Here is a 26,587-nt window from a genome sequence, read left to right on the forward strand (position 1 = left end):
CTCTAGTCAAAGATCGAATTTTCCCACCGTTCACCTCGCGACGCAGAGCGCAAGGGATGCGGAGGGACACGTGCATGGTGTAAGTCGAGCGAGTTGTACCGATGGTCCGATCGCAATCTCTCTGATGATGCCGGTACACCGCAGCCCGGTACGTGTTTGTCGGAAATTCTCGATTACGCGAACGAAGAGGGCCGGTTTATTACGAGCACGTGGGAGGACTTGGCGTGGCACGTAACACGGTAGCTAGGTAATACGTGGTGTACCGAGGCGAAAGCCCGCTGGTTACTGGTGTCGCTGCGAACACCATAAGATAGGGTCTCATTATTGTAGCTACCGCCGCTCCTAAATTGCCGCCCTAGGCTTGGGGGTTACCGTCGCGGGAGCCGAACGCTCGGCCTCCGTCAGACTAAACCGGTCGACCAATTAACTTTCAATTAGAGAATGGAGATAACTCTTATCGCGTCCGCGGGGGCGGATTTTATGGGGCCCTTCTTTAACCCCCCGGACGACGTTTATGTCCGCGCTGATACATGGTCCTCGAAAGGGTTAGATAGCGATCGCTACACACATAAAAGTGATATTATCGGATTCAAGAAGCGACCGGTTACGCGACTATGAGCCATCGTTCAATAAACGAACGGCAGAGGGGGTGGCTCAGGGCTGAACACAATAAGTTCGATCTTCACGGCTGATGCAAGGATAGAGGATGCTTTCTGATGTACGATAAAAGTTATTGAAACTTTGTGATCATTGTTACTTTCTTGACACGTCGTGGAAACGCGACGAAACGTTTTCTATTAGGTTGTTGCAAAGCGTTGTCGATTTTAGAAAGAAAATTAAGAAATACTATTGCAGCCTGCAAGTTTATTATACAACCATTTTTACGTGTAAGGCGGATCTTTGATGTCTTATCTTCATTTTGTATTCAGATGTTCAATTTTACTTTTAAGTTTATTTTAATGTCCACCAATGTGATTGTCCCGTATGTTCTTCATGTAAGTGAGAAAATACATATATTGACGACAGCATTACGTGATATTTGATCAAAATGTGATGATAAATGAACGCACTGTACGTCGATGATATTTTTAAGAAATTGTAGAAATGAAATTCAAATGCGTATTATGCTGTAAATGAATGTAAGTGAATTTCTTGATTTCGGTGTATGATTTTAATAGCTATTTGCTTCATGGATAACATCCAAAGTCGATGTTGCCGGACAACTAATGTTGTCGATTTTCAATAAAATTACATCACCCAATATCTGTAATCTGATGAAAATATATAAGAAATTTCATTTTTAAAAATTGCGAATGACAATTTACAACTCCAGAAAATACAGCTTTGAAAGAAAAATTGTGTTTATGACAAATATTCTAGTCTAACTGTTAAGTGACTCATTTTGTATAGTTCCCAAATATTTTTACAACTACATAGTACATTATACATATAGATAATTTCATTTATCCAATTTAACAGCTAAAATACGCCCACACCTGCACCGTTCAAATTATTGTAATTCCGGGAGAGACGTAGCACATTTTGTTTTCTGTTTAATAAAAATTTTACTGAAAATAATTGAAAAATAGGCAGACATAATTCAATTGTTTATTTCAATTTCTTTAAGAAAATCCTCCCTAGAATCCTCCCTCCTCTTTAAGAATCTCTCCCTAGGGTATGGGGTTAGATGCACTCTTCATTGGGGATAGATGCACTTCTTTCGTTTATACCTTCTTCTCCCTACTTGTACTTTTTTTTTCTCTACCACATATTATACAAAGGAGAAAACATAGTACATGTTTCATGGAGCCATTTGAGGCATTCTAAACAAGAAATCCAATCTACTTTAGATGTGGTTGAATAATAATCTTCTAAACCTTCAATACAATAATTATTAGAATCTACTAGCCAGTCGTATTTGTAAAAAATGAAGCATCTCCTTTTTAATTACCTAATTACAGAGCAATAAATATAAATTAATTAATTTTAATTAATTAAAGTGTAAAATGTTAACAAATAGTGTGGCAAAGAACAAGGTGATTAATTTTCTCCCAAAATGCTCCCTAAATTGAGGGAGAGACGCACCTATTCAAAAATAAGAACCAGTACAAAAAATTTTGTCAAAACACGAAATTTAATTTGACTATCTTTAACCCTTAAGTGAACTATTGGGGCTGATGCGATTTCACTCAAATTTAGGCTAATAACTATTTAACGTGTAGCTGTTAATAGATAATATTAATATTTGTGGATTTAGATGAAATTTTACTATCTCACTAGATTGCTTTTTACCATGTCGGTAAACATTAAACATAAATATATTAGATGTAATTTAATTGAATCATTGCATTTTTTAAGTACATGTCACATACCTCTGACAGTGGTGGGAAACGTATTAAGAATAGTAGATTCTTACGGTAGACTCTTTTTACACAATTTTTATTTTAAAAACCCGCATAAAGTAAACTTTCTAAACTGAAGTATACCGAATTTTTTACCTCATTTGAATCATAATAAAACTTTGCTTGATTCCTATTTTCGTAAATTCGTTACTGCGGATCTAAACTTATACGACCGCCCGCAGTCTGCTAATCGTCTGCTCATTTATGCCTGGTATCGTTTCAAATGCAAAAAGAGTACTGCCAAGATCCACGGCAATGTATTTGTAACAATCTACCGAACATTGCAGCGGAATATATTCGAAGGAGCCAGCGGTATTCCGTAGATGCGCGTAGCAGCGGTGGCGGCGGCAGCCGCCATCCCCAATTACTCAGACAGCGTGTCAGAGCCATGAAAACGGCTCTAAACCGCAATGGCGGCGGGCCGATTAATTGGCCGAGGTAGCGACGAGGTAGCCACGTAGGCAATTGAGAATTTAGAAAGCCGCGCGCGCGGCTTATTCCCTGGAACCCGTTTCTTCCTGGATTTCGACGAAACAGCCCCTGTTTATCGATCTCGCGCGCATACCAATTAACGAGTAGGCGGCCACGATGCTTAGAAATCGTTCCGTTTTGCCTCGTTACCGATCGCACGACCTACGGACAATGGCTGCTATCGTTCGTCCGCGTAAACACAGCGTGGTCAAGCGACGAACAGCCAACGAACACGGGACATCCATATGTATGATTATGAGGACGTTAGGAGTTATCACCGAACGGAGAAGAGCGGGAGATATATATATAGGAAAGGAGAGAGAGAGAGAGAGAGAGAGAGAGAGAGAGATAGAGAGAGAGAGAGAGAGAGAGAGAGAGAGAGAGAGAGAGAGAGAGAGAAAAAGAGGGAGACTCGGCGAAGAACGAGCCCGCAGCTAAGTTCATATTTGTGCATTACGCTCACGTGCAACGATACAATAAGGAATCCTTCGTATCGGGGGATGCATGCTAAGTACCGCTCGCTCGTTGCACCCAGCGACTGCGGCCCGCGTCGCTCTTCGCCACGATTCTTTCTCATACACACCGTAGCCCCGCGTTTCCTTGACGCTACCACCGTCAACCTGATCGTTCGATGAATTCACGCCCTGACTACTTCAACCCTCGGACGTCGATCCATCGGACAGCGAACTCGCCTGCGTTCGTAGGACATCGCCGCCTGATCGGTCAATTCTGCGCTGTTTTATCCAATTTACATCTAATGTCTGCAGCCTGTTCACTTTTATACGTGAAAGTTGTATGTTGAACATTTACGTTGCATAGCATTTCTTTATAAAATTGATAATCAAGTTTGTACATTTGCACTTTCACTCTATTAGTTCAGTTGTAACGTCCGTTGCCACGGACGTCCGCGGACGTACGTTGTCCGTTGTCCGTTTGCCAAGTTGATTAACTTAACCCTTCGCCAACAATACGAGTTGCCGAGTTTCAGGCGAATTCCCATTTCGTCGTCATTTTACATCGAATTTTTATTGTAGTTGCTGAAAGGTTTGAACATCCGGCTGAAATATCACTCGCACATTCAATTAGAAACCACGATAACGTATTTCGGAATTTTGTCAGATTTTTAAAAGCCCGATAAAACAGGAAATCTGGCCATTATGCAGACCACATTAATGAGAAAATCGGCAGCGGAGGGTTGACTCTCAAATTCCGAAAACAATCGAGACGGGTCAAAATCATGTGTAGATTTTGTCACTATTTTGTTAATAATTTTCGAAATTAAAGTACTGTCCCTATCACTTATGTATATTATACACGTGAAGGTTCTGTTACACTTTTGTTAATCATTTTCTGATGTGCACTGTTTCTGTCACTCTGGAGTGCATACTTCATAGTTTATGTTAACTTGGCATTCGTTGAGCGAGGGTTTACTCTACAAAATAAAGAGTAGAGAAAATCGATGAAATAGTATACATTCATTTTCAAAAGTTCTTCCAATGTTTGTTATTCAATGGTATCCAGCGTAATAGTTACGGAAAACTTTAACACGTTGAATACCGAAGGAAACAGTGAGCACCACTGGATATTAATTGATTAATATGGCTGATGGCTAACGGTTGTTATTAACTTTCTACTTGCAAAAAAATATAAATGTTTCTGATTTACATGTAAATGTAAGGAATAAAAGTTTCGGATAATACATGGCATTTTATAATTGTTTTTTCACAACACAACAGATAATAGTCATAAAATTACAGTTACTTCCTAATTAATTGAAAATTTTTATATTTTCATTCGACCTTTGCCTAATACAGTGTTTATGATGTGTGAGAAATGTGGGGTCTATGAAAACATTTGAAAGTCTATGAAAACAGTATTAACCCCTTGTACTACAATTTATTTTATGATTACAATAATTAGAGAACTTGTTTGCTGCCTATAATCTACTAAGCAAAAATAGAAAATTAATATTTATTCTATAACCACGTGTTCTGTAATGGCTAAATATTGACTACCATAAAATAGAATTTCATTTCAATTTAAAGGGAATTAATAATATACATATTTAGAAAATCCTGTTCGAAGTCTTCACCACGAGTCTGACACGATATTATAATACAAGGGGTTAAACCAAAAAGTGATAGAGTTCAATGGTATATCATTCGTAGACGAACAGATAGAGCGTAGTAGGTCGAACACACAAATATTTATCTGGGGTCCGCAAACACCATCATTTGAATTTCTAGGAAAGTATTCCTAGGAAAGTTACCTGAGTTTTCCGATTGCATTAAATGTACAAGTGCTATTTCACATTCGACGTATGTAACTGAAGATAAATAAAAATGTGTTTCTGAGTTTCAGGGGATTTTTAGGAACATGTTAATTTTACTGATAAATCTAACTTTCCTGGTTTCTGTACCCTTTACAGGAGGAAGAAAATATTGTAATGTGTATTCTAGACAGAATCGTGGATCATTGGTTGTATTTAAACATGCTAAAGCAACGTTTAGAATTAGAATTACTAAAATGATTGGAATAAAAGAACAGGATCATGTTTTAACAAGACAACGATCCGAAACATGCACGTTTAGAAATGATACTTTGATTCCTAGAAATAAACCTATTAAAAAAATCAATAGCAATAAAATGAATATTTTGAAAACAGTTTCTACAAATCAAGAGAAGTTAAAATTGCGGTTCATATAAAAGTTAAAAAGAATTCCATCGAACTGAAAAAGAACTTGACGAGTATTGTTGCATATATTAATCAATTTATTTATCTATACTTATAATAATAAGTATCTATAAGTGTCTATGCTTATAGTAATTTTGTCTTTGTTATATGTATAACAGCTATGATAAAAATCGTATGTTAATTTCTAAAACTTATTCCTTTTAATATATTAGTAATTTTTTTTACTTGTAATTGAAATCTTTTGTACGTATTTTCTTCGCGAGTCCATGCAATTCACTCCATCATATTAAAGTAGTATTATTGTTTTATGTAATCTTGATGTATACTGAGTTCTAAGATCAGACGAGAGTGGAGTATTTTGGAATCATAGAACGTCGCCTAGACGTTGATACGAAACCGACTATTTTAGCGAATTGTAAATTATTGTTTATGTTTATCATAATTTTATTGTAGATATTCAGTAATATACCGAATAATTCACAGACACATCACGTCGATCAATTGTGCATTAATGTACGACAGATTGAATTTAATTCAATAATGTACCATGCTATTAACAATTTTTATTTTGCACAAAAATCCACAGTCTAATTACAACTCTTGAAACCATAAATGCGCTTCTATGAAAATTTGTAAAGTTAAAAGTTTATTGAATTATGCATACGTTACTGTGAAAAATTAGCCACTTAAACAGTACGGCACGTGCTGCACGTTGCAATAAGAATAAACGATGCGTTAAAATCTTAAAAATCACTCGAATTTATCAATCAAACAATAGTTTCTACCGAGCAGTTTCACTTAAACACAGAAGTGTCTCCAGCGACCACTTGCAAGAAACATTTGTAAAACCAGTAAGTACGACGTCATTATTGTCCTGACACGATCGAATACAGATTAGAATTTCCATAAAAAATTTTATCGGCCTTCCGCGTTTAATATGTTCACTGCGGCGCGGTGTATTTGTAGTGTTAACGAGAGCAAAGAACGCTCTCTGATTTTGAAAAAGCGCTGGTGCCACACATCAGTATGTGCTAACGGCGCGCTATTACGACGGAGCAGCATCGGGCATTTGCACGTATCGCGCACCTAATCAAAGAGAATCATGGCGTCTCGTAAGGGCGTGGGTGCCTGCAGTCGATTACGCGCGTGTGTGGATACCTGTTCTCCTCCCACCTGGCCGCAGAGTCGCGAAACACCGTAGCGTTATTTTCACCGGGAGATATCACACGAGCAGCACTGCTCGTCGTTTCTGTCGCGGTTCTCTTCGTCGATTTCTCGGTTATTTTATTTTTTGTTTTTTTTTATTCATGTGCTGCGCATGCATACCGAGTAATCGCATATATGTAGACGATGTGTGCGATAAATCGACGATCGCCGATTAAGTAACAGAAAAAGTCCACGATCTATGAATATCCATGAGAGACGATCGGCTTCTTACTTCACGATCACTCGGGGTAAACGGAAACGACAAGCCAACATTATTCCTAGCCACTGTCGCTTCCTGTTTCCCGTTCTGCCAACTCTTTTGTCTGCTCTTGCGAATTCTCATTCGGAATCTATCGCTGGAATGCAGCGAAACTAGAAACGGTGGAAGTAAATTGAAGGAGAACGGTCGAAAGAAGAGTTGCGCGATTTACGAATAGGAAACTTGGATTTACAATTAGCTCTATAAGTTATTTTGCAGTATTTTCAGCATAGGTACTGCTCCTCAATTATATTAGACCGGTAGATTGCGGATCTTTATGCAAAATGAAAATTGTCTGCATTGACGGCAAGGAACAGGAGCCAGATGTACATTTCATTCTTTCCTCAATTGTGTTAACAATTTAAAAGTAATAGCTATATCAACATTCTTAAATTATTTTAATCGTTCTACACTTTTAAATGGCACCTTCTGTATGCATAAAATCCATCGTCCACTTGGAAATCATTCACCTGAAGCAAACTCACTTATAAATATTAATGGTAATTCCAATTTCTAGAGTGTAGAGTTTCGCATTAAAGTTCCTTAAAGGATGTATGGAAGTTAAAAGTTCTTCATGAATCCCTACAATATGAAACACGCAGATAACCATGATCATCGTTCATTATATCGGAAATCAATATGGCGAAATTACGTTCGTCTCTGAATAAATTAATACTTGTTTTACTGTTTAGAAATTGATATACTTTAACGCAAAGCTCCAACTATGAAGTTCAATGATTTCCGACAAGTTCGTACAAAAAGTATTCCTGTCCTACTGTTATTGCAGATGCATAAACTAATCACAGATCACCGATTTACTTCGAAATGGGTGAAATGAACATTCACTCTCTAATGGATTAAATAATTCCCCAATCTTTAAAGCATAGGATTTAGTAATAACAATTCTAAAAGTTAAGATACTCTTTACTAAAACATATTTTCTGTGATAATACTTCTATATTTTGTGTATAGAAAATTAACACTTTATCTACCGAGGATTAAAAAGATAAGGGTTTTCTAAAAATTAATAATTCGTAGCTGATTACTTAATCGTTAACCAAGACAACCATGTCGGCGACACAATTTAGTGAAAATCCGAAAAACCGAAAACCGAAAATCCGAATTCTTTCTTCTGGAATTATTCTTAAAAAAAGAATTATGATCCTTTTTGATGTAGCACATTCATTGAGAAGCCTAATCACAATCGTCTGGTTATTAAAGTATTAAATTGACTAAGAATGCGACCGATCAAAAAATTCAACTTCTACCGAAGTATAATCGAAAAACTCGTCGTTTGTTAACAGAATATGATGATCACATTGGTGCTTATTTGAATAGATAAGGTTTATTCAAAGGAAAGCTATGTTTGCTTAAAGTTACTGGTTATGAATCGGATAGTTCGTATGCAACAACCTAATAAAATAAACAATTAAGAACAATGAAGGTAATAAGTAGAGTTATGGAAAACTAAATATCCACCGTAAACCGATAGCAGGTCGGGTTAACGGGTTGAACAGTCTAGACACAGAAAAATCCGTTGCCATCCGTCGGCCGCGACACCATAGTCGTCGGCGGAGTGGTGTTCCGCGCGAGGGTTAAGAATCGGCGGGCGCGCACGTGGCCGCTTACAGGCCACTTCCGGGGAACGTCGCCCTTGGCTCGCGACAAGGTAGCCTCTCCCGCGTAGGTGTACGATCCAACCTCTTAACCATCCGGCAAGTGTCATTAGCAATAGTGGGCGGGGCTTCGGTGACGGCGAGTTCGTGCGGCATCGGCATCGGTGTGCGTTCTCTTGTCGCGGAATCCGTCTGTCCGTCAACGGAGGGTGCAGCGTGACGCAAACACGGTGAGAGTGTGCGCGGTCTGCGAAGCCCGCGGGTGCCCACGGTAGGTGTGCCCGAGTCCGGCGACGGTGGCGCGCGATTGGCCGGGCCGGTGTGTCGTGGGCGGGGACTGTGGAACCACGTCACGGCGCACGCTCTCGCGCCCTCTTTCTCGCTCCTCTTTCCACCGCGAGGTGCTGTCTCTCTCGCCCCGACGGGCCTCGGCGCACGGCTCACGTTACAGAGCCCGGTACAGTCCGGTCTAGTCTGTCGTTCGGTCACGAACCGGCCGTTTAGCTGTCTGCCTGCAACCCCCGCGTCCGACGCGCACAACGCGGCCGCGTGATCCGTGCGATCGAAGGGACCCGTAACAGCTGGTCCACGCGAGAGAGCGTCCGAGTTGTTGACACGCACGTGCGCGCGCGTGAGCTACCATCGATACGCGCGTACACACCAGCATAGGCAGCGTCGAGACGCGTCTGCTGCGACTGTCGTCTCCTATCTTCCCCTCTGGTTCAACGCCGCTCTCGTTTTCGTTTCCGTTTTTCGCGTTCTCCCGTTTCGTCTATCCGCCTTGCGGTACCCCTATGTCGGGACGGTCGGATCGGGACACGAGATCGGGACGTGTCGCGCGATGGACGATGACGATCCACGGGATGATATGACTGTTCCGGGGTGGTGTGCCGCTAGCTTTATTCCTTGGTGCCGGAAGGTGAACTTTTGTTGTTGAAACGTGGGTGCACGGACTATCGCGGAGAATAGTGGTGGCAGTGCTAGGCGAAGAACGAAGAGGACGACGAAGGGGGTGGAGGATTGAGGGAGAAAAAATATAAAAGAGATATTTAGAGGAGAATTAAGGAGAGGGAAATGTTGCCGTATCAGGTGGCCATGGATTATGGGGGCTTTCAACGACAAAGCCCGGTCGGGGTCGGTGTCGGTGTCGGCGTCGATGTCGGCGGACCCCATCAGGGGGCCGCTGGGGCGCTCAACATCAACCCCGCGTTCACGCACTCCTGGTTCGTACCGGCGGACCTCTGTGTCCCGTACAAACAGAGTCAGGGTCCTCTCCTCGAGCCAGGGCATGTTGTTTCTCTTATACTTATTTTTCTTACTACTTTTACCTTACGGCCTCGTTAGTTTTTCCTAACGCGTTACGATCTACCTAGCCCATTCACTGCGACACCGTCGCGACGGTTCGGGATTGCTCGACGATCGTCAGCGCCGCTACCCCTACGTAGCGACGACGCGTTGATTAGGGGACAATCGCTCTTGTCTTTGCAAGGGGGAGCGAGGGAACGCGGTGAACCGTTCCGCTGCCGTATCATTGCTAAAGATTTAACTAATGGAAGGGAAACCTTGCGTCTGATTTGTCGCACCTTGCGCTCATTGTGTTGAGCCTTAATGGGGTGTCTCGCTGTTTGGATGAACAGCTTGAGCCCTTCTACACAACCCGCAATAAAGACACGGGTTTTCATAACGATTTAGTTTAAATTTCAATTGTTTTGCTAATAACGATAATTTCTCGCACCCTACGTTTACTGTTATAAGATTTAACCCTTTGCGGCCCAACGTGTTCCCTCCGTCTTACTTCAGAACTTGCTACTCTAATAATTAGCTCTATTAACATATTTGAAACAGATAAAAAACATTACAATTTTGATTACGTACCATGTAATTCTGACATTATTGACGAATTTAGTAGAAAGCAATAGAATAAAGAACTATTGGCCAAATTCAATGTCGGGTCAATGTTACCAGTAATAATTTGCCACTTTAACATGGACTTTGATCATTTAAATGAAATTTCAATTGTTTGCAAATAACAAAATATTGTGGGAGAAATTTTGAATTTTTTTTAAATTTCTATGTTTCGTCCAATCCTAGAATAGTCAAATATTTGATCAATGAACGGTATACTCACGTTGTAAAACGACGTAAAATACGTTGCCCGCAGCACCGAACGCTTTCCCGTTGCCTCCGAAGTAATTTTGTGAAAGTTCCAGATTGAATTATCATCCCGTGCCAGTAATATTTCATCAGACATATAAACATACGCGATCACGTTTCATGACGTCTTGTAATGTATTTGCATACTGTTCTCTTGAGGTAGAACGGCTCGCGGCGATCTATTTGTAAGAAAGCTGCAACCCGAAGTAACAGAGCAAAGAAAATGGAAACTGTTTTAACCAGCGACGGCTGTATTCAAGCGAGATCTGTTTCTCTTTCAAATTTCGACCAAATTTCCCACAAAAACTCCTTAAGTGGACATGCTCGAAATGCGTCTCCATAATTTGTTCCCCCTAGGCTCTTCGCGAGAAAAAATACTGGAAACTTTTAACACTTGAACGGGCTATTGGGGCTATCGCAACCCTACTCGAATTTATGCTGAGATTTGTTTACTACGGTTCTTGCAAAGCAAATACAAACATGAATGTTAATCCTCCACTGGCAATATGGTTTTCCATTGACACTAGATTTACGGAGGACTAAAACTGGCCATTTTAAATTACTTTATTAAAATAAGAAGAAAGTGGCTATCAAAACTTTTAGCCATTTTTTTAAATAATATATATCCAAAGAAATAAATTTATTGAATAATTCATCATGGAAAGGTGCATCTTTACAATCTGAATAATTTTAAATTAAAAATATTAGAATGTAAATTTTTCATGAGATGATTTCTTGTTTTTTGTTTTTTGTGCTTTTGAAAAGTCTGAAAAAGTTCTTAGAGGCCTATTGTAATCTCTGATTTAATGTGCAAGTGATATTTTAGCCAAATATGTAAACCCTTTTACAATGAAAATATAAATTCGATGTACAAGTATAAAGAAACAGAAATTTTCCTGGAACTTGTTATATTTCTTGAGTCCATTGTAAAAGTCTCGTGAAAAAGAAGAACGCGGGAACATCCAAATTTATTTGAAAGATCACGTATTAATTGCAATAATTGAGCAAAAGAATTGCACATTTTACTGTGTTTCAAACAGATTGCATTTAAAATTTAGAAGTCGCAGATTTTAATCGTGTAACATGAATACAAAGTAAAAGAAACAAATAGAATTAATCAGAGAGGGTGAAAAGTAATTACAATTCACAATTCTTTGGCCTGGATCGGATGTTAGAAACATTGAATTCATTTAAAATGAGAGAAAAATATAATACATAATTTTGAAAAGGGCACATTAACGAGTTCTGTGCAAATCGAATATCAGCAATTTCAACCACGAATCGACGACGTGTATTTGTTTGCAGCAGTGAAAGGGCTAGAGACGTGTAGCAAACTGCTCTCTCGAGGTAGATCGCGACGATTTTTACGATCACTTAATCATAGGTATTTAAACGCTCCGATTAACACGATTCTTAGGACAGTAATAATAAGAACAATACATTTTATCGATACATTTCAGAGAAAAAAACAACCACAAAGGGTGAATATAATCTATCACCACAAAATCACATTGGACGAGTATAATTTCTCTTGTCGACGGTTCGGTTTTTCTTATCGATGCGCTCAGCTCTCGATTTTGTAATTCAAAAAGAGCAAGACATTAATATGTGACGTACGTAACATCGACGATGACGTTACGGAGCGTCGCTGTAAATAGTGCGCCGTAAACCTGACGTTATAACTGTAAATCATTCCTCGTGTACAGGATGTCGAATTTTTATCAGGTCATCAATCACCTTTTTTATCGGGCTCGAACCAAGTGTGGAAACTTTATAGGGAGCATTTGAATTTTTACGCGAAACGTCCGGGGCTGGTCTTTTCGTAAAATCGCGGAGCGGAAGGAACACGGAAAAACGCGTCCGTCGGTTTGCTTAAGGTGAAAATCATGGCCGATTCGAGGATGGAACGAGATCTCGGACTAAATTTTGCAACGGGAATTAAATATTCTCGGTTTCAATTGCTTCATTCCCGCATTTCCATACGTATCGTCGATCTTTTATAGTCGTACGTGGACATCGCGAGCCCGTGGTACCGGTTGCACGAGAGAAATATCACAAAGGTGTACCGGTAAATCCAGCTTTGTTTTAACTTCGATTAAACGGCGTTGCGTAACATGACGTTTACATTTGTCTATTGCACCGCAGACAAATAGTCTGGCTCGAATGTGGACCATCAGTTGGCATTCGATGCAATAAGAACCCGCGGTTGCATCTGCGAACTCTATATTATTGTTAAAACAATGACTCTTTCGAATAAATCGCGCGACCTGCATTGAGAAACGTAATGGCGGCCGTTGACGGGAGATGGCTTAACCCCTTTTACCATTAACATGTTTATAACTCCACCTTTGCTGCCTTACACATTTTAAATTTCATACCTGTTAGTAGTATATGATTACTATATAGGCTGCGAATCTTAAATTTTTCATCTGACATACAACAAATTGGAGTAAAATCCACAGTTTAATGATTACTATTTCTTTTTGGATTTATTGCCATTTGTCACTTTATATATTTTTCTTTCGCATTTGTTAAAAGTAACTAACTCGCTATCTGTATTCGCTGCTCTTTTATTGCTGTACGTAGCATAATGCTTGGACTATTGTGATCAAATGTTCTATCAACTAAATATTATAATATTTAATATTAAAATACGAATATATATATTTATATATTTTGTTATATATCTTTTGTATTTTTTTAATTTATTATAATATTTAGTTGATGGAACATTTGATCACAATAGTCCAAGCAATATGCTACATTCTATAGACGCTATTCTATAGAATATTGAAACTAATACAAATTAGAAAAATGCAATTGGTAATTGAAAGATTTGGTTACAGACTCTGAATATGTCGCAGTTCTTGTTAAATTTTGGAATAATAGTTCAATTTTGTATCTAAAACTTTAACATCAAGTGTTTACATGGAATCTATTAAACTCAAATTGTTACAATTTCTAATAAGCTGCTAATTGTATTTCTTGCAAAGTAAACTATTTATTGAACTGGTTCATGCTTGAGATTTCTTCGTCGTCACTATAGACGTAAAAACACGACATAAGAATTATAATTTAAAATATTATTTGTTATAACATCCAATATTCCAGACTAAATAAATGAAACGAAATTTTTTAGATTCCTTCGCTGAAGAGGACTATTTACACTGCACTGAGAGTATTTTACATTGTTTTATCAAAATAACAAGAATGTTTGTATCCAAATTTTTAGGCGTTTGTTTTATACCCAGAGAAATAAATTTGTGGAATAATTCCTCATGGATCTTTACAATCTCAATAATCGCAAAATAAACATATTGGAACCCGCCATTTTGACGGGTCCCGAGGTAAACCTAGTGTTCATTAGCATGTCACAATAATATTCAACAACTAGTGCAACAACGGGTTATTACGACGTTTTTTCACGACTGTTGTGCAAATTCTTTTAGGACGAATTTCATTCAGGTTGACGCGAGAACGGAAGCGGGACGCATTAAGGACGTTAACGTAATTTCAGCAATATATTACAGTGATACACGGCGCGCTTATAAACATGGTTACATAATTGGCCGGTTATTACGCCCGGATGAGTCATTTTTCTTCCCCGCTAATTGGTATTACGGTCTCCACGTAAAAACAAAAAAAAAAAAAAGAAATGAGAACGGGCAACGCTATCCTGAGCCCCAATACTACGAGATTTTAAAGATAACGGAACACCGTGTTTAAACATCGGAGATTACAGGGCTGCGGACAGTTCAGTGAAATAAGAACTGTGATAATTAAAATTAAGCGATCAACGACGTTTTATGGAGAAAGGGGGATGGTCGAGATCGTGATCGTGTCCCACGCGTATCAACGATTGTAATGAAGTTTTACGAGCTTGTAAAGTGGTTGCAAATATGGACGCGTGAGTTCCGTTTTTCTTTTTTTTTTCTCTCTTTTTTTCTCGACGCAGCCGAGATATGATTTTATAGGGCAATATCCGTCCCCTGTGTTCTTTTCACAGGCCATTATCAAGTCAATAATTCAGGGACTGGTACGGATAAAAATCGCATGAAAATTGACTGCTCTCTTCGCGAAACGCTTAAAAATGTTATGGAGACCTTAAATTTGAAACTTTGCAAGTCCCATTTTCCACGTTAACGACATTACAGTTTGATTCAATTTAAAGGTGCCGTAGAACATCCATTATCCGAACTAAACAGGTAAACATGACTCAGTTGTAATGTTAGATTCAATTTTTATTGATTTGTGTAAGAAATAGTGTTGCATGCGAACCTCCTGAGATTGAGCTATTTATATTAAAGACTTCATACATCGGAGGTTCGGATAATAGAGGTCCTATTCTATTCGATTTATGAATATTGTATAATACTATTTGTTCTTTATTTTCAAGCAAGAATTAACAAAGATATAACTTGGTATTGCTGGTAACAATATGGTGGGAAGGTCTTCTTCATTCTTTTTATGGTTTCTCAAATTCGTTTTTCGTCGCCTTTTAACAGTGTTTCGCATAGAATAAACCATTAATGGAATATATGTAGACATGCATGTCATAAGTAGACCTTTAAAAATCAATAAGAACATTGAACAGAATACAAAGCCTACGATTCTAATTATAAACATACTTTTAAAAAATAGACGCCCCCTCTGAATCATTAAACTTTAACATCAAACTAAAATGAAATATACACATACATATGTGTATTAATTAAAACGTAATTATCCTCTTATATGAATGTTACTATCAATAAGAGCCACTGATTTGTAAATATAGAAACTTCACAATATGTACAATACCGTTTGTAAGTTGGTACCCGGACACTTAACAAATTCATATAGATTGTATATTTATGTTATAATATCGTGACTATTTCTCAATCAATATTTATTGATCATTTAGTTGCTACGAAATCATGTGAAAATATTTAAATTAGTTTCTCGTCTAAAGATCCTCCTCTTTTTTAAATGACTTGCTAATAAAAAAAAATGTTCAATGTATTAAATATTGTCAACAGCTGTTTTTTCTTTCTTTTGGACAGTTGGTGCTGGTTATTCTGTCTAATTCGGTTCACTGAGAGAAAAGAATGGACAGATGACAAAATTGTCTAATCGTGCTCGATACTCTCATACCACTTCTTCATATCATTTATAAATATAGTATATTGATTATTTAATAATAAATAATGCTTGTATTAGCCTAGAACAGTATAAAAATTGTAGCGCCATAGAAATGAGTCATGCAGTACCGATCGCAAAATTTTGCAATACTTCGCGTTAGAATCGGTAAAATTAGAAACTAGGAAATGGGGATCGTAATGCAAATGCATTTGAACAAAAGGAGATAGATCAATTTCGTCGAGGTTAATAATAAAAATAGATATTTCGCGAGAGAAGAAATGTTGTAACTTCTTGGCAATGAAAAATTGACGTCCGGTGCTGACCAATTATTTAATACGTGAATTTTTCACGTCGAGTAATTAACAATGCTAAAAACGATACTTAAGTATAGGACATTTCCAAATTTTGCAATAAATATTCTTTTGGTCTGCACATTCGACGCGTGTAAAAATTTGAAACAAAATCACTTCGATTAATTTTGGTCGAAATCGCTTCGAGTGCAAAAGGTTAACGTGGAATAACAGTTGAGAAATAGAAATTTTTTAAAACTGTTTCGACACATTATCTGGTACGCAGTCCTCCTAATAGCTCTAAAAAAATTCAAGTTGTTCAATTTTAAGGAAGTTCTTTCTTTTCGAAAGGTTTACGAATACTTTTGTCAACCACTGTGAGTGTCCGGATACTGGTGGACGGGGTTGTACGTCCCGAAGTTCGATCTGATCCCGCTATCACCGTCGAGGAATGACGGTAGAACGAAAAATCTCTATTTTGACATGTCCTCGTCAAAGCGGACACAGGGTCCAGTAGGTGCGGCGCGGCGGGGCGCAAGAAGAATCTGCTCGGTCCTTCGCGAGGATAGCGTCGGGAGGAGCAGGTCCCCGGAGAGCTCTGTCACAGCGAGTGGATAATGGGAATTGTGATGGCTGGTGGTGGGTACAGAGGGTTGAAGGGTGGTAAACCGATGGTGCAGATGAGTACGTCACGCCGCGGCAGTAAACCCGATACGATTAGAGGAACGCTGATGCTGACGGGGCATCCCGGGGAGCCGTCAACACTACCTTCGTATTTTCAACCCCGCCTCCCCTTTCTTCCATTATTCCTCCGTGTTCGTTTCGGCCAAAGTCTTCGGTCCACTTCGGACCACCTCGACAAGCCGTGTCCCATTATCGCGCGCATAGTTACGCTGTGGACATGCGTAGCTCAGGAACGATTGTCCCCGCAGGATGAAACTGACTGAATCGAGTTCGGAAGAGAATGAAACCGTCAGGGATGATTGGATTCAAGGTGAACCGGAGGTGATGTGATACACCTGGGTCAAGAAGTTGATTGGAATATTGGTTGATGGTTCAAGTAGCTGTTCTTTTTAGGTGGTATTAGAGTCGATAACCTAATGCTTTCGTCCGTTTTATTGCTATTGTTGATTTTATTTAATCTGAAACGATATAGTTGATACCAGAACCACCGATTATACGTTTATAAAACAGGGTTAAATTCTGATATAATTATTATGACTTTCCACGTGAACTTGGAACTTGCTTAAATAGTATCTTTCGATAGTGGCACATACAACTTGGATATATCTTTGATTATGTGGATAATGAGAGATAATTAATGCTGTCTTGCATGTCTGTTCTCTGATCCAGTGTTACGCAATAATTCTCGGGTATACCTAAGAGTTCTTCGACCTTTCGATTAATAACAGGAAACAATGTATTGTGCTTACATTCACTCAATAAGTTTACTTTATAATTGTTGGAAAAAAGTTGTATGTATATGCGGAGATTTATCCTGTATGGTGCCCGCAGTAGAATCAGTCAATGTTTAACCCCCGGACGACAACATTACGATCTATTCTGACACAGAGTTGCGATCGTTCCATCTGAATTTTATGTTTCTCTCCAATGAGTTTAAATTATGAGATATTTGCATTATATCCAAAGAAGCGAGTTCAAGAATGTGTAAAAAAGTTATTGATGCGTTAAGATTTTAATAAATCACGGCTATCATGAGATCATCAAAAGTATCCTTCTTGCGAGGACAGAATCAAGTCTCCTTATTGTTAGCACTGTCTGTCCGCGCGACGGACATGTTTCAAAGTTCAAGTTTCACCTGTCCAGTAATTTCGACCCGAGCATAGAACCCTTTGGAATCTTCCTTGTTTCCGTGCATCCGCATAAATTTCTTTCGTTCGCAATCTACTATCTGCGCTCGGATCAAGGTTGTAGGATCCAGCAGGTATGTTTATCGCTATCAAACAAAAGCGCGGAGGGACAAAGTGCAGTGACCGCAAGTTGCGTCTGCGTTTGGCGAGGGTGTCGCCGTTACGGGCCTCACGTTCCCGGAAGTAAGGACATGAGAATGTCCGGATACAAGTTGTGAACGTGCGTCCCTTAGGAGGCTAGACTATCCAGTGTTCCTCGTGCGTCAAACTGTCGATAATTATTCGAGGCAGGAAGCGAAACAGCAGTTCTTTTTGTTATTTTTTTTTTCTTTCTTTTTTTCGAATGCATTCAAATAAGATTTAGTTTCTTCCCGGATTGCTTCGAGTCGTTCGATTTGAACGTGCTGAGGTTGTTGATCGAGGATTGAATCATCTTTTCCTTCCTCAGATAATAGAAAAACGGTTCGTCTCTTGCGAATGCGTGTGTGAATTCCTTTGTTCTTTCTTGAGCTGTAAGTTATTTTGAACGCGTTGAACATTTAGGTTTCTGTTTAGTTTTTTTGTTCCTCTAATAAAGCAAATCACAAATATTATTCTCCGTACAAAAAATGAGTAATGTTCTTGAAATATTACGTTTTCAGATGAACTCATCGTTAACCCTTTGCACTCGTAGCCATTGATCCTAGACGCATAATGTCCCCTTAGAGGGGACATCCGAGTTCAAAGGGTTAAATACTGTTCAAGACTTTAAGGGGGGAACCTTGTGTAAATAGTCTGTTTTTCAAGAATTTTTTTGAAAAATGTAATGCGTTGATTAATTTGAAATTTGAGGTATCATTTATTAACGTTATAATGTAAACAAAAATATTTTTTATAAATTTTAATCGGTAATGTAAATGGTGCAATGGCGGCTTGAAAATGGCATCCTGGAAATGCGCCGTGCAGCGTACAGTGCACAAAAACGATCTCAAACAAAAAAATCAAAATGGAATCGTTAATTTATGCAAATACGCACAACATAACATTCTTCTTTTATTAAAATTTGTAATATTGCAAACATGGTGAAGTTTTGAATAAAATTTTCTGTTATGATTTTCTCTTCATAACAATGTTTAAACGAAAAATTAAAAAATCGGAGCTCGTCATGTTGTGACCAATTATTTATAGAATGTATATACCAAGTTTCATAAAGATCGTTAAAATAACGGATTCTAAATTTTAAGAATTTAAAATGAATGAATTTTTTAAGTAAGGATGTAATCTTTGTGCTCTGTATTATTGTGTAAGGAAGTATAAAATTTTTAGCACTCTGTAAACCTAGTATTAATTTAAGAAATTTCTTCTGTCGTCTGAAAAAATTGTACATTCTTAAAAAAAAGTCTTACGTCTCAGGTTAATAGCCACTTTGTGAAAGAGATTACTAAATCTTCTCAACTACGTCGTTGGTGACTACAATGCACCTATCTTCTATGTTAAAGTGATATGAAAAGGTGACGAAGCAGCCACGTCATCGGATTCTCCATTCCTTGAAAATAACATAGTTAGTCCATTAAAACGCTACTGTCATTCACTTCGCACATTGAGCATCACGAAACACGTAGAATATCTAACAATACTTGAACGCAATAAATGGTTTTTATTGCACGATGAAACAGGTATATAGAAAATAAATACCTTGAGTACCGTCGTGCGTATACAACGCTAGTACATCACAAAAGTTAAAAGTTTGTATGTGTATGAGAGCATTTTCATTGACCATACCATTCCGTATTTCCGAATACACACGCTGCTTGCAAATTTCTGCTGAAAGCGTGCGTTGTTATCTGACAGCTCATATTATAGTGTGCACGGTGTCCTAAACAGGGAGGAGACAAACATTTGTTCCACTATAAAATATACGACATATTCGACTGAAACGTGAAGAGCTTTGTCTAGTGCATACTTACCGTGAACATGAGACGCAATCATGGTTTCTCGAGCACGATTGACTTCACTTATAGCTTGCTTACGAACCATTTGACAAACGGAAACGAATCTAAACTTGCAAACCTTTAAAACCACCAAATTCGTTAGTGAGTAAAAATCTCTCAAAACTCTTGTAATAGAGTAATTTCATTTATGTCAGCAGTAATACTCAGCGGTGCCAGTAATGTCAGCAGTCAACATAATTACTATGGTTTATGAACGCAAAAGTCGAAATCCGCAAACTAACAAAAAGATAACCTTTTTAACAATGTTTTATAAGTACTATAGAAATTATACAACATTTATTCAAGCAATGCGGTTCATTTTACAAGGAATATTTCATGACTTCTACTTCATAAATCTCGAAAATTCATTCATTCAAGCTCATGATTACAAAGTCTCTATTACCTTCTTCACAAATTCTTTTATTCGCTTTGCTAATAATGTACAACTGTAAATATTTTCATCCTACTGTTATACTTACACCCCTTTTTTCTGACTCTTTTGACACGATATCTTCTCAATGTCAGTAACGAGGATATTCCAAAGGACAATCTTTACTCGATATACGTCCCAAATATCTAGCCGATAAAAGTCACAAAACGTAAAGGGCTAAGAAGCTTCGCTGCCTTTTTCTACGTTCGGCAGTGTATCAAAGAACAGTATCCTCTAGCCGATATACAGGATGTTTGGGAAATCGTGATACAACCGGCAAGGGGATGATTCCTCAAATAAAATCTAGTTGAAAATAAAATTCGTTAGGTACGCGTGTACTTAGACAGAGTCTGCTTTGTTCCCTCGGTCTAGCCCGCAATTTCCGTTTGTATCTGTAAACAGTATCGTTTAGGATATGGTATGACTTGAATTAGTAACAAGGAGTCTCTATATTGTTTATAAGCACAAGCGGCAATGGAAATTGCGAGCTAAATCGGGCGAATAAAGTAGACTCTGTCTAAGTACACACGTATGTACCTAACGAATATTCAAGCTCGATTTTCTCGAAAATGAAGCCCCGCATGAAAAAACTATATTCCTTATTTTCGACTGGGTTTTATGTGAGGAATCATCCGATTGTCGGTTGTACCACGATTTCCTAAACACCCTGTATATCCCTGGGTAGACCCATGTTGTGGACATATATCGAGTAAACACTGTAGTCCAATGTAGTTTATTAAATTTTTCTTGTGTTAAAACGGCTGCTGAATCAACTGCTAATTGACTTAAATTTTTTCCGTCGCGATGATTGTTTGAAGGATATGTTACAATTCGACGTATTCGTGTCCAGCAAACGATTTATGTCAAGCAGCGACTTGTGTCCTCAGTAATATCTCATCCGTAAATTGTTGATGCTATGTGTGCGAGATGTATATTGCACCTTATATAGTTAAAAACGTGATAATAATAAGTTGAGCAATGGAAGTCGGTACTATTCGCTGACGCATCGTTGCGGCTATCGAGAAAAAGTCAAGTAGAATAGCTCATGATGAAGATCGAGTGTAAGACATGTCTACGTGAACTTCCTCTTGGTGTTATCTAAGAACAGCTGTATGTACAATACAAAATCTGGTTAATATTTGACTGAGCCTCGTACGATGTGAAATCAAGACATGTTATTTTATTTACAAACAAAGTTGTTGTTTTATAGAGTTGTTTACGAGTTATAGAGGTTCTAGTGATCGACGCTTGAATGTGTACATATTGTTCACTGTTGATTAGAAAAATCTCTATCTTGTACAAAACCGAACATCGGGGGTGCGGAGGGAGGGGATGCAGTCGCGCCACCGGTGGAGAGTTTTCGGAGGTCAGTGCCGAGCGATTAAGTATCGAGCGTGTCCCGACTGTTGTACCATCGAAAATGCAAAGGGGGTTCTTCCGGCTGAGGGAAGGTACGTTTCGTCCGAGTCTCCGGGTACGTTTACCGAAAGTTCTCAGGCTCGACCTCCGCTCGGACACATCGGGAAGCACATCACGTAGACTTTAAGCCCTCCCTTATCTGCGCGTCATCAAGAACCAACTTCCCTCTGTCTCTCTATCCGGCTCCTCTGTCTTTTTTCCTCCGATTCCCTACTCCTTTGCCTACGCTCCACGCTTTTTCTATCTTTGCCGTTTCTTCTGGATTTCTTTCTCTCTCTCTCTCTCTCTCTCTCTCTCTCTCTCTCTCTCTCTCTCTCTCTTTCTGTTTCTCTCCACCGGTGCACGAAGTACACATGCGCGAGTTTCTCGTGATTTACATCGCCGGATGTGCTGGGATAATTTAGTGGTTATCGTATTGTCTCTTTTTCCCTCCCCCCTTCCTCCTCCCCGCGGCCCCTCTCTCATCTACCACCTTCTGCTCGCTTTCTTCTTTCGGTGGAAGGGTTTCATTGAGACACCGCCTCGTGTACAAAATATTTTTCCGAAAGCGGGCTCCTTTGTGCTCGTCGTTCACGTGAACAAGCCGGAGCCTCTCCGGCTTAGGGGAACTGCGGTTCAGGTTCCCCTCCTGGATCAGAATGATGACGTACGCTAGACTTTCGTGAATGATCTGGAAATGACGAAAGCCCGGCGAGTTCAGGGAAAGTTCGGGGAATAATATTATACTACGCTACCGACGAATGATATTAAAAATAGATGCCATTGATAAAAGTGCTTTCCTCGCTTTATGCAATGGCTTACGAAATTTAATTAACTTACGCTTCTTTAGATTTTAGTAAACGCGGTTGTTCCAGATGTGAAATTTTTGTAGACAGGATTATTGTATTTATTGTAACTTTGCGTTGACTGCTACCCCCGGAATCGTTATGAACTGAAGCCAGAAATAGAATGGTTCGCTAACAAATTGAATAAGATACAATAAAATGATCTCTGCGGATTTTTACGCAAAGTAAATCTTTTCTTTTCTGGAAAATTTTGAAGGATAAGGAAGTTCTAATTATTGCGGACGTGAAAATTCTCATTGAAGGGGGACCATCGAGTAACATTCTATGCAAAAGCAAAAATGATTAGGTGGGTCAAAGTGGCACACGGCGACGATATCACTGAGCTCGCAGGAACATGTCCAGGGTTTCCATCGCGGTCCCTCCTCCCGGGGCTCGTTATCGAACGGCCACCGGAAATGACATTTTCTTTGTCGAAGTGCTACAAAAGCTTAGGCATCCGATAGCCAAAAGGGCCGCGGAAGAAAATTATGTCGAAACTGGAGCCGTAACATTAGGAGCATTGTATTGTAGCACGAGGCTACGGCTCTCCGGGGAATAGGCAGGCAGGGAGCTCTCGGCCGTTTGGTCCTTCTCCAGCTCACGTTTTCTCCTCCATATCGGTGCACACTTGTAATCGAACACACAGACACGAGGCGAGATGCGCGGACGGAATGGGACGTGCCCTCAGGTGGTGCTTCGGACCAGCAAATGAATTGTTTAATTGAATTAGCCGGCGTACTTACTCGGCCTACCGCGGCCATCATAATTCCCCCGATGCCTGCTAATTGCCGCCTCTTTCTCGCGATTATTATGTATCGAATCGCTTCCACGCGGCGGGAAATGCTTTCGAGGTTGAAACCATCGACGGAAGCAATTTCCATCGGCATCGAATGTCATTAGGCACTCTTCGATTCGTACACAACCGGGCTTTTCCGAAAGTACGCGTTTAGTACAATCGACTAATATGGAAACAATTTTATACATTTTTCGACTTTCATTATCGTTTGATTGTTTCCACGAATGTGAATAACTTAGACATGATCGTTTGTTAGTTCTACATATGCTTTCTATATGTTTCTTATCTTTCTATGGAAACGTTAAAACAGTTTAACAAATGGATTGAAAAAATTAATTATATTAGTAAATATTAGCAAATTAATTATATTACACCTTTGTTTTGAATTTAAATTGGTTACCAGAGTCATCGGTTTCATGTAAAATGCAGCAAGTGCAAAATGTTGGGGATTATTTTTAAAACTTTAATGTATTTTGGTTGTTTGTAACGGAACAAGCTATGAATTAAATTATACCTAATATATGCTCGAAAAGAATTTTGAAAGAACTGACGCAAAATAATATTCATTTTCCTTAGTCACCATAAATTACAAATAAAATGAAATAGTATTACATAGCGTTAGTTTTTGTATTTTATTAATTTTTCCGAAGATATACATTATAAATTTATGAAATTCTGCTGTTTAGTTGTTAAACATTACCAGGTTGTGAATGCTAAGTTTTCATTTTCGGGAACTAAATTATAAACGTTAAAATAAAAGAAAAATTTATATTAGCCTATTAAACGGTTTATTAGGTCAGTATTTATTAAATTTTCTGTTTCATTCTACATTGTACGTATGAATGTGTTATAATGAATATAGTTGATTATTAAATATTAATGCAAGAATATACCGCAAAATGACCTAGGTAATCATTTCAGATTATTTAGAATGTTCAAGTAAAATTTATTTCAACTTAATATACAATATATAAAAATGTATGGAATATATTGATCGAATTTTCACAGTTAACGAAATGGAGACAACACGTTAACTTAAGTACTGAACCACGAAGTTGAAGTAAGCTTACAATTATTAGAATTCACTGGTTCCAACGAATTCCAATGATATTGAATCGCAGATTCTGTGGATCTAATAAATTGTTGAAATTTGTACATTCCAAATCTGCACTGCAGTTCGTGAAAATAAATTTCCCAGGCAATGTGAAAGCTGCACCCTTAAGGCTATGTGTCAAGTTCTTCGATAAATGATTCACCTTTAGTATCACGTCGTTCGTTCAACCTAGCTATGTGGTTTCAGCGTCTGATTAATGATCGGGTTTTCTACTGAAATATTTCGTTACGTACATTGCTACTTCAAGGTATATTGATCGACCACAATTTTAAAGGACATTATCAAACTAAGAATTAGGCAAGAGGAATTCATAAATACTTACATTTTCATAGAACGCCAAACTTTTAAATGGACATTTATTTTAACAGTGGTTTCATTTTGTAAGATGTCAATACTTAATCCATATCAGACTTTATTGTAATTGTATTTTATCTTATTTTACTCTCAATTACTTACATTTACCATGAACCTATGAGGCGCGATACAAAATAAACCGGACTTAGTCCATTTTTTTAAAGTCAATATCAGTTATAATATACAGGATGTCCCCAAATTATTGTATACCCTTGAAAGGGGCGATTCCTAAGATTATTTTAAGTAACTTTTTCCTTTACGAAAATGTTTTCCGTGGATTCGTTAAGGAGTTATTAACGAAAAACACGGACCAATCAGAGGCTCGGCCAATGCCAACACCACGTTTGCTGTAGCCGCGCTCTGATTGGTCCGTGTTTTTCGTTAGTATTTCCTGAACAAAGCCGCGGAGAACATTTTCGCAAAGGAAAAAGTTTCTTCAAACAACCTGATATGAAGGATATGAAGTTTATTGATTTTGCATATTAGTTCTCTAGACGCTTGGGTAGGTATCAGTCTGCCAAGTTTCATAATTTACAAGCAACTTAATAGAACTATGGCTTTGCTATTTGACAATGTACCTGGAAATGGAGGGAGACCAGACTAGACTTACCAATATACTCTTATCAATCAACCAATCTAAATTTGACTTCCATTCACTTGGTAGCAGTTTCCACCTGCGTTAATATAACGATTCCGGCGGTTCTGAAATGACAAATGTTTTTTGAAAATTGTTTTCCTCAAATGTGTCAAGCATCTGTTGCGATTCGACTCCTAGTTCTTTCACAGTGTTGAAACTTATACAGCTTCAACACTATTGGAAACAAGAAGAAGTTGCAAGGAATAGAAATGTTGAAGCACTTTGAACGTTTCTGTTTCAGATTTATTGCAATTCGACAAAAAACTTCACAGACATTTTTGTTTTTTCGGGCCAAATGTTACATCGCAGACCCACACAATCAAACTCCTACTGAACTACCTATAGCACACGTTAGGACATTCACAGCTCGAGGAAATTTGGCAGACTAGTACACAAGGATATGTAATTTTTTTCTAATATTAATTCGCTCCTGTTCAACCCGATTCAATTACACAATTGCACATCTTCCACCCAAAGCAGGGTAAAATAGTATTTGAAATAGTAAATAGTAAATAATCCTATTTATTCTAAAGCATGCGTACAACTTTGAAAATAAAATATTTTATTTGATGCAATAAGTTTTTAAAATAGTAATCTATTTGATAAATATTAAAAATATTTGAAATTCATCTCGAAATATTTTATTTCTTTTGTTTTCAATATTCTTGCCGAAAATACTGGTTCGTATTCAATATGAGTATTTTTTATGCTAGATTATTAAAATAAAATATTTGATTTTGTGTTTCAGAGTGTTCATTTTATTTCGTGCTTTAGATTGTGAAAATAAAAATATTTTACTAAAATATTTTACTCTAAAATATTAAATAGTATTTGAAAGATTTATTTCGCCAAATATTGGTCCATCTCTGCTTCCACCGTTATTATGTTATATTCCATATTACTGCAGAACGAATCACATCGAATAATCGTGCGTGCATTTTATCTGAAATTGACTTTG

General features: G+C 38.2%; 1 protein-coding gene across 4 annotated transcripts in view; it reads left to right on the plus strand.

The window, feature by feature from the left end:
* Nucleotides 1–26,587, plus strand: part of LOC143363844 (protein trachealess-like) — a 311,845-nt gene that overhangs the window by 249,881 nt on the left and 35,377 nt on the right. The window contains exon 1 of one of the 4 annotated variants that reach the window (XM_076804381.1): nt 9,128–9,935. The exons of 2 other annotated variants lie outside the window; for them this stretch is intronic. In XM_076804381.1, the coding sequence (XP_076660496.1) occupies nt 9,724–9,935 (212 nt within the window). In that variant the 5' untranslated portion in view covers nt 9,128–9,723. Of the gene's footprint in view, nt 1–9,127; nt 9,936–26,587 lie in introns of those variants that run through there. One more of the 4 variants, XM_076804386.1, reaches the window with a different exon arrangement.

The sequence above is a fragment of the Halictus rubicundus genome, chromosome 2 (genome assembly GCF_050948215.1).
Source record: "Halictus rubicundus isolate RS-2024b chromosome 2, iyHalRubi1_principal, whole genome shotgun sequence".
NCBI lineage: Eukaryota > Metazoa > Arthropoda > Insecta > Hymenoptera > Halictidae > Halictus > Halictus rubicundus.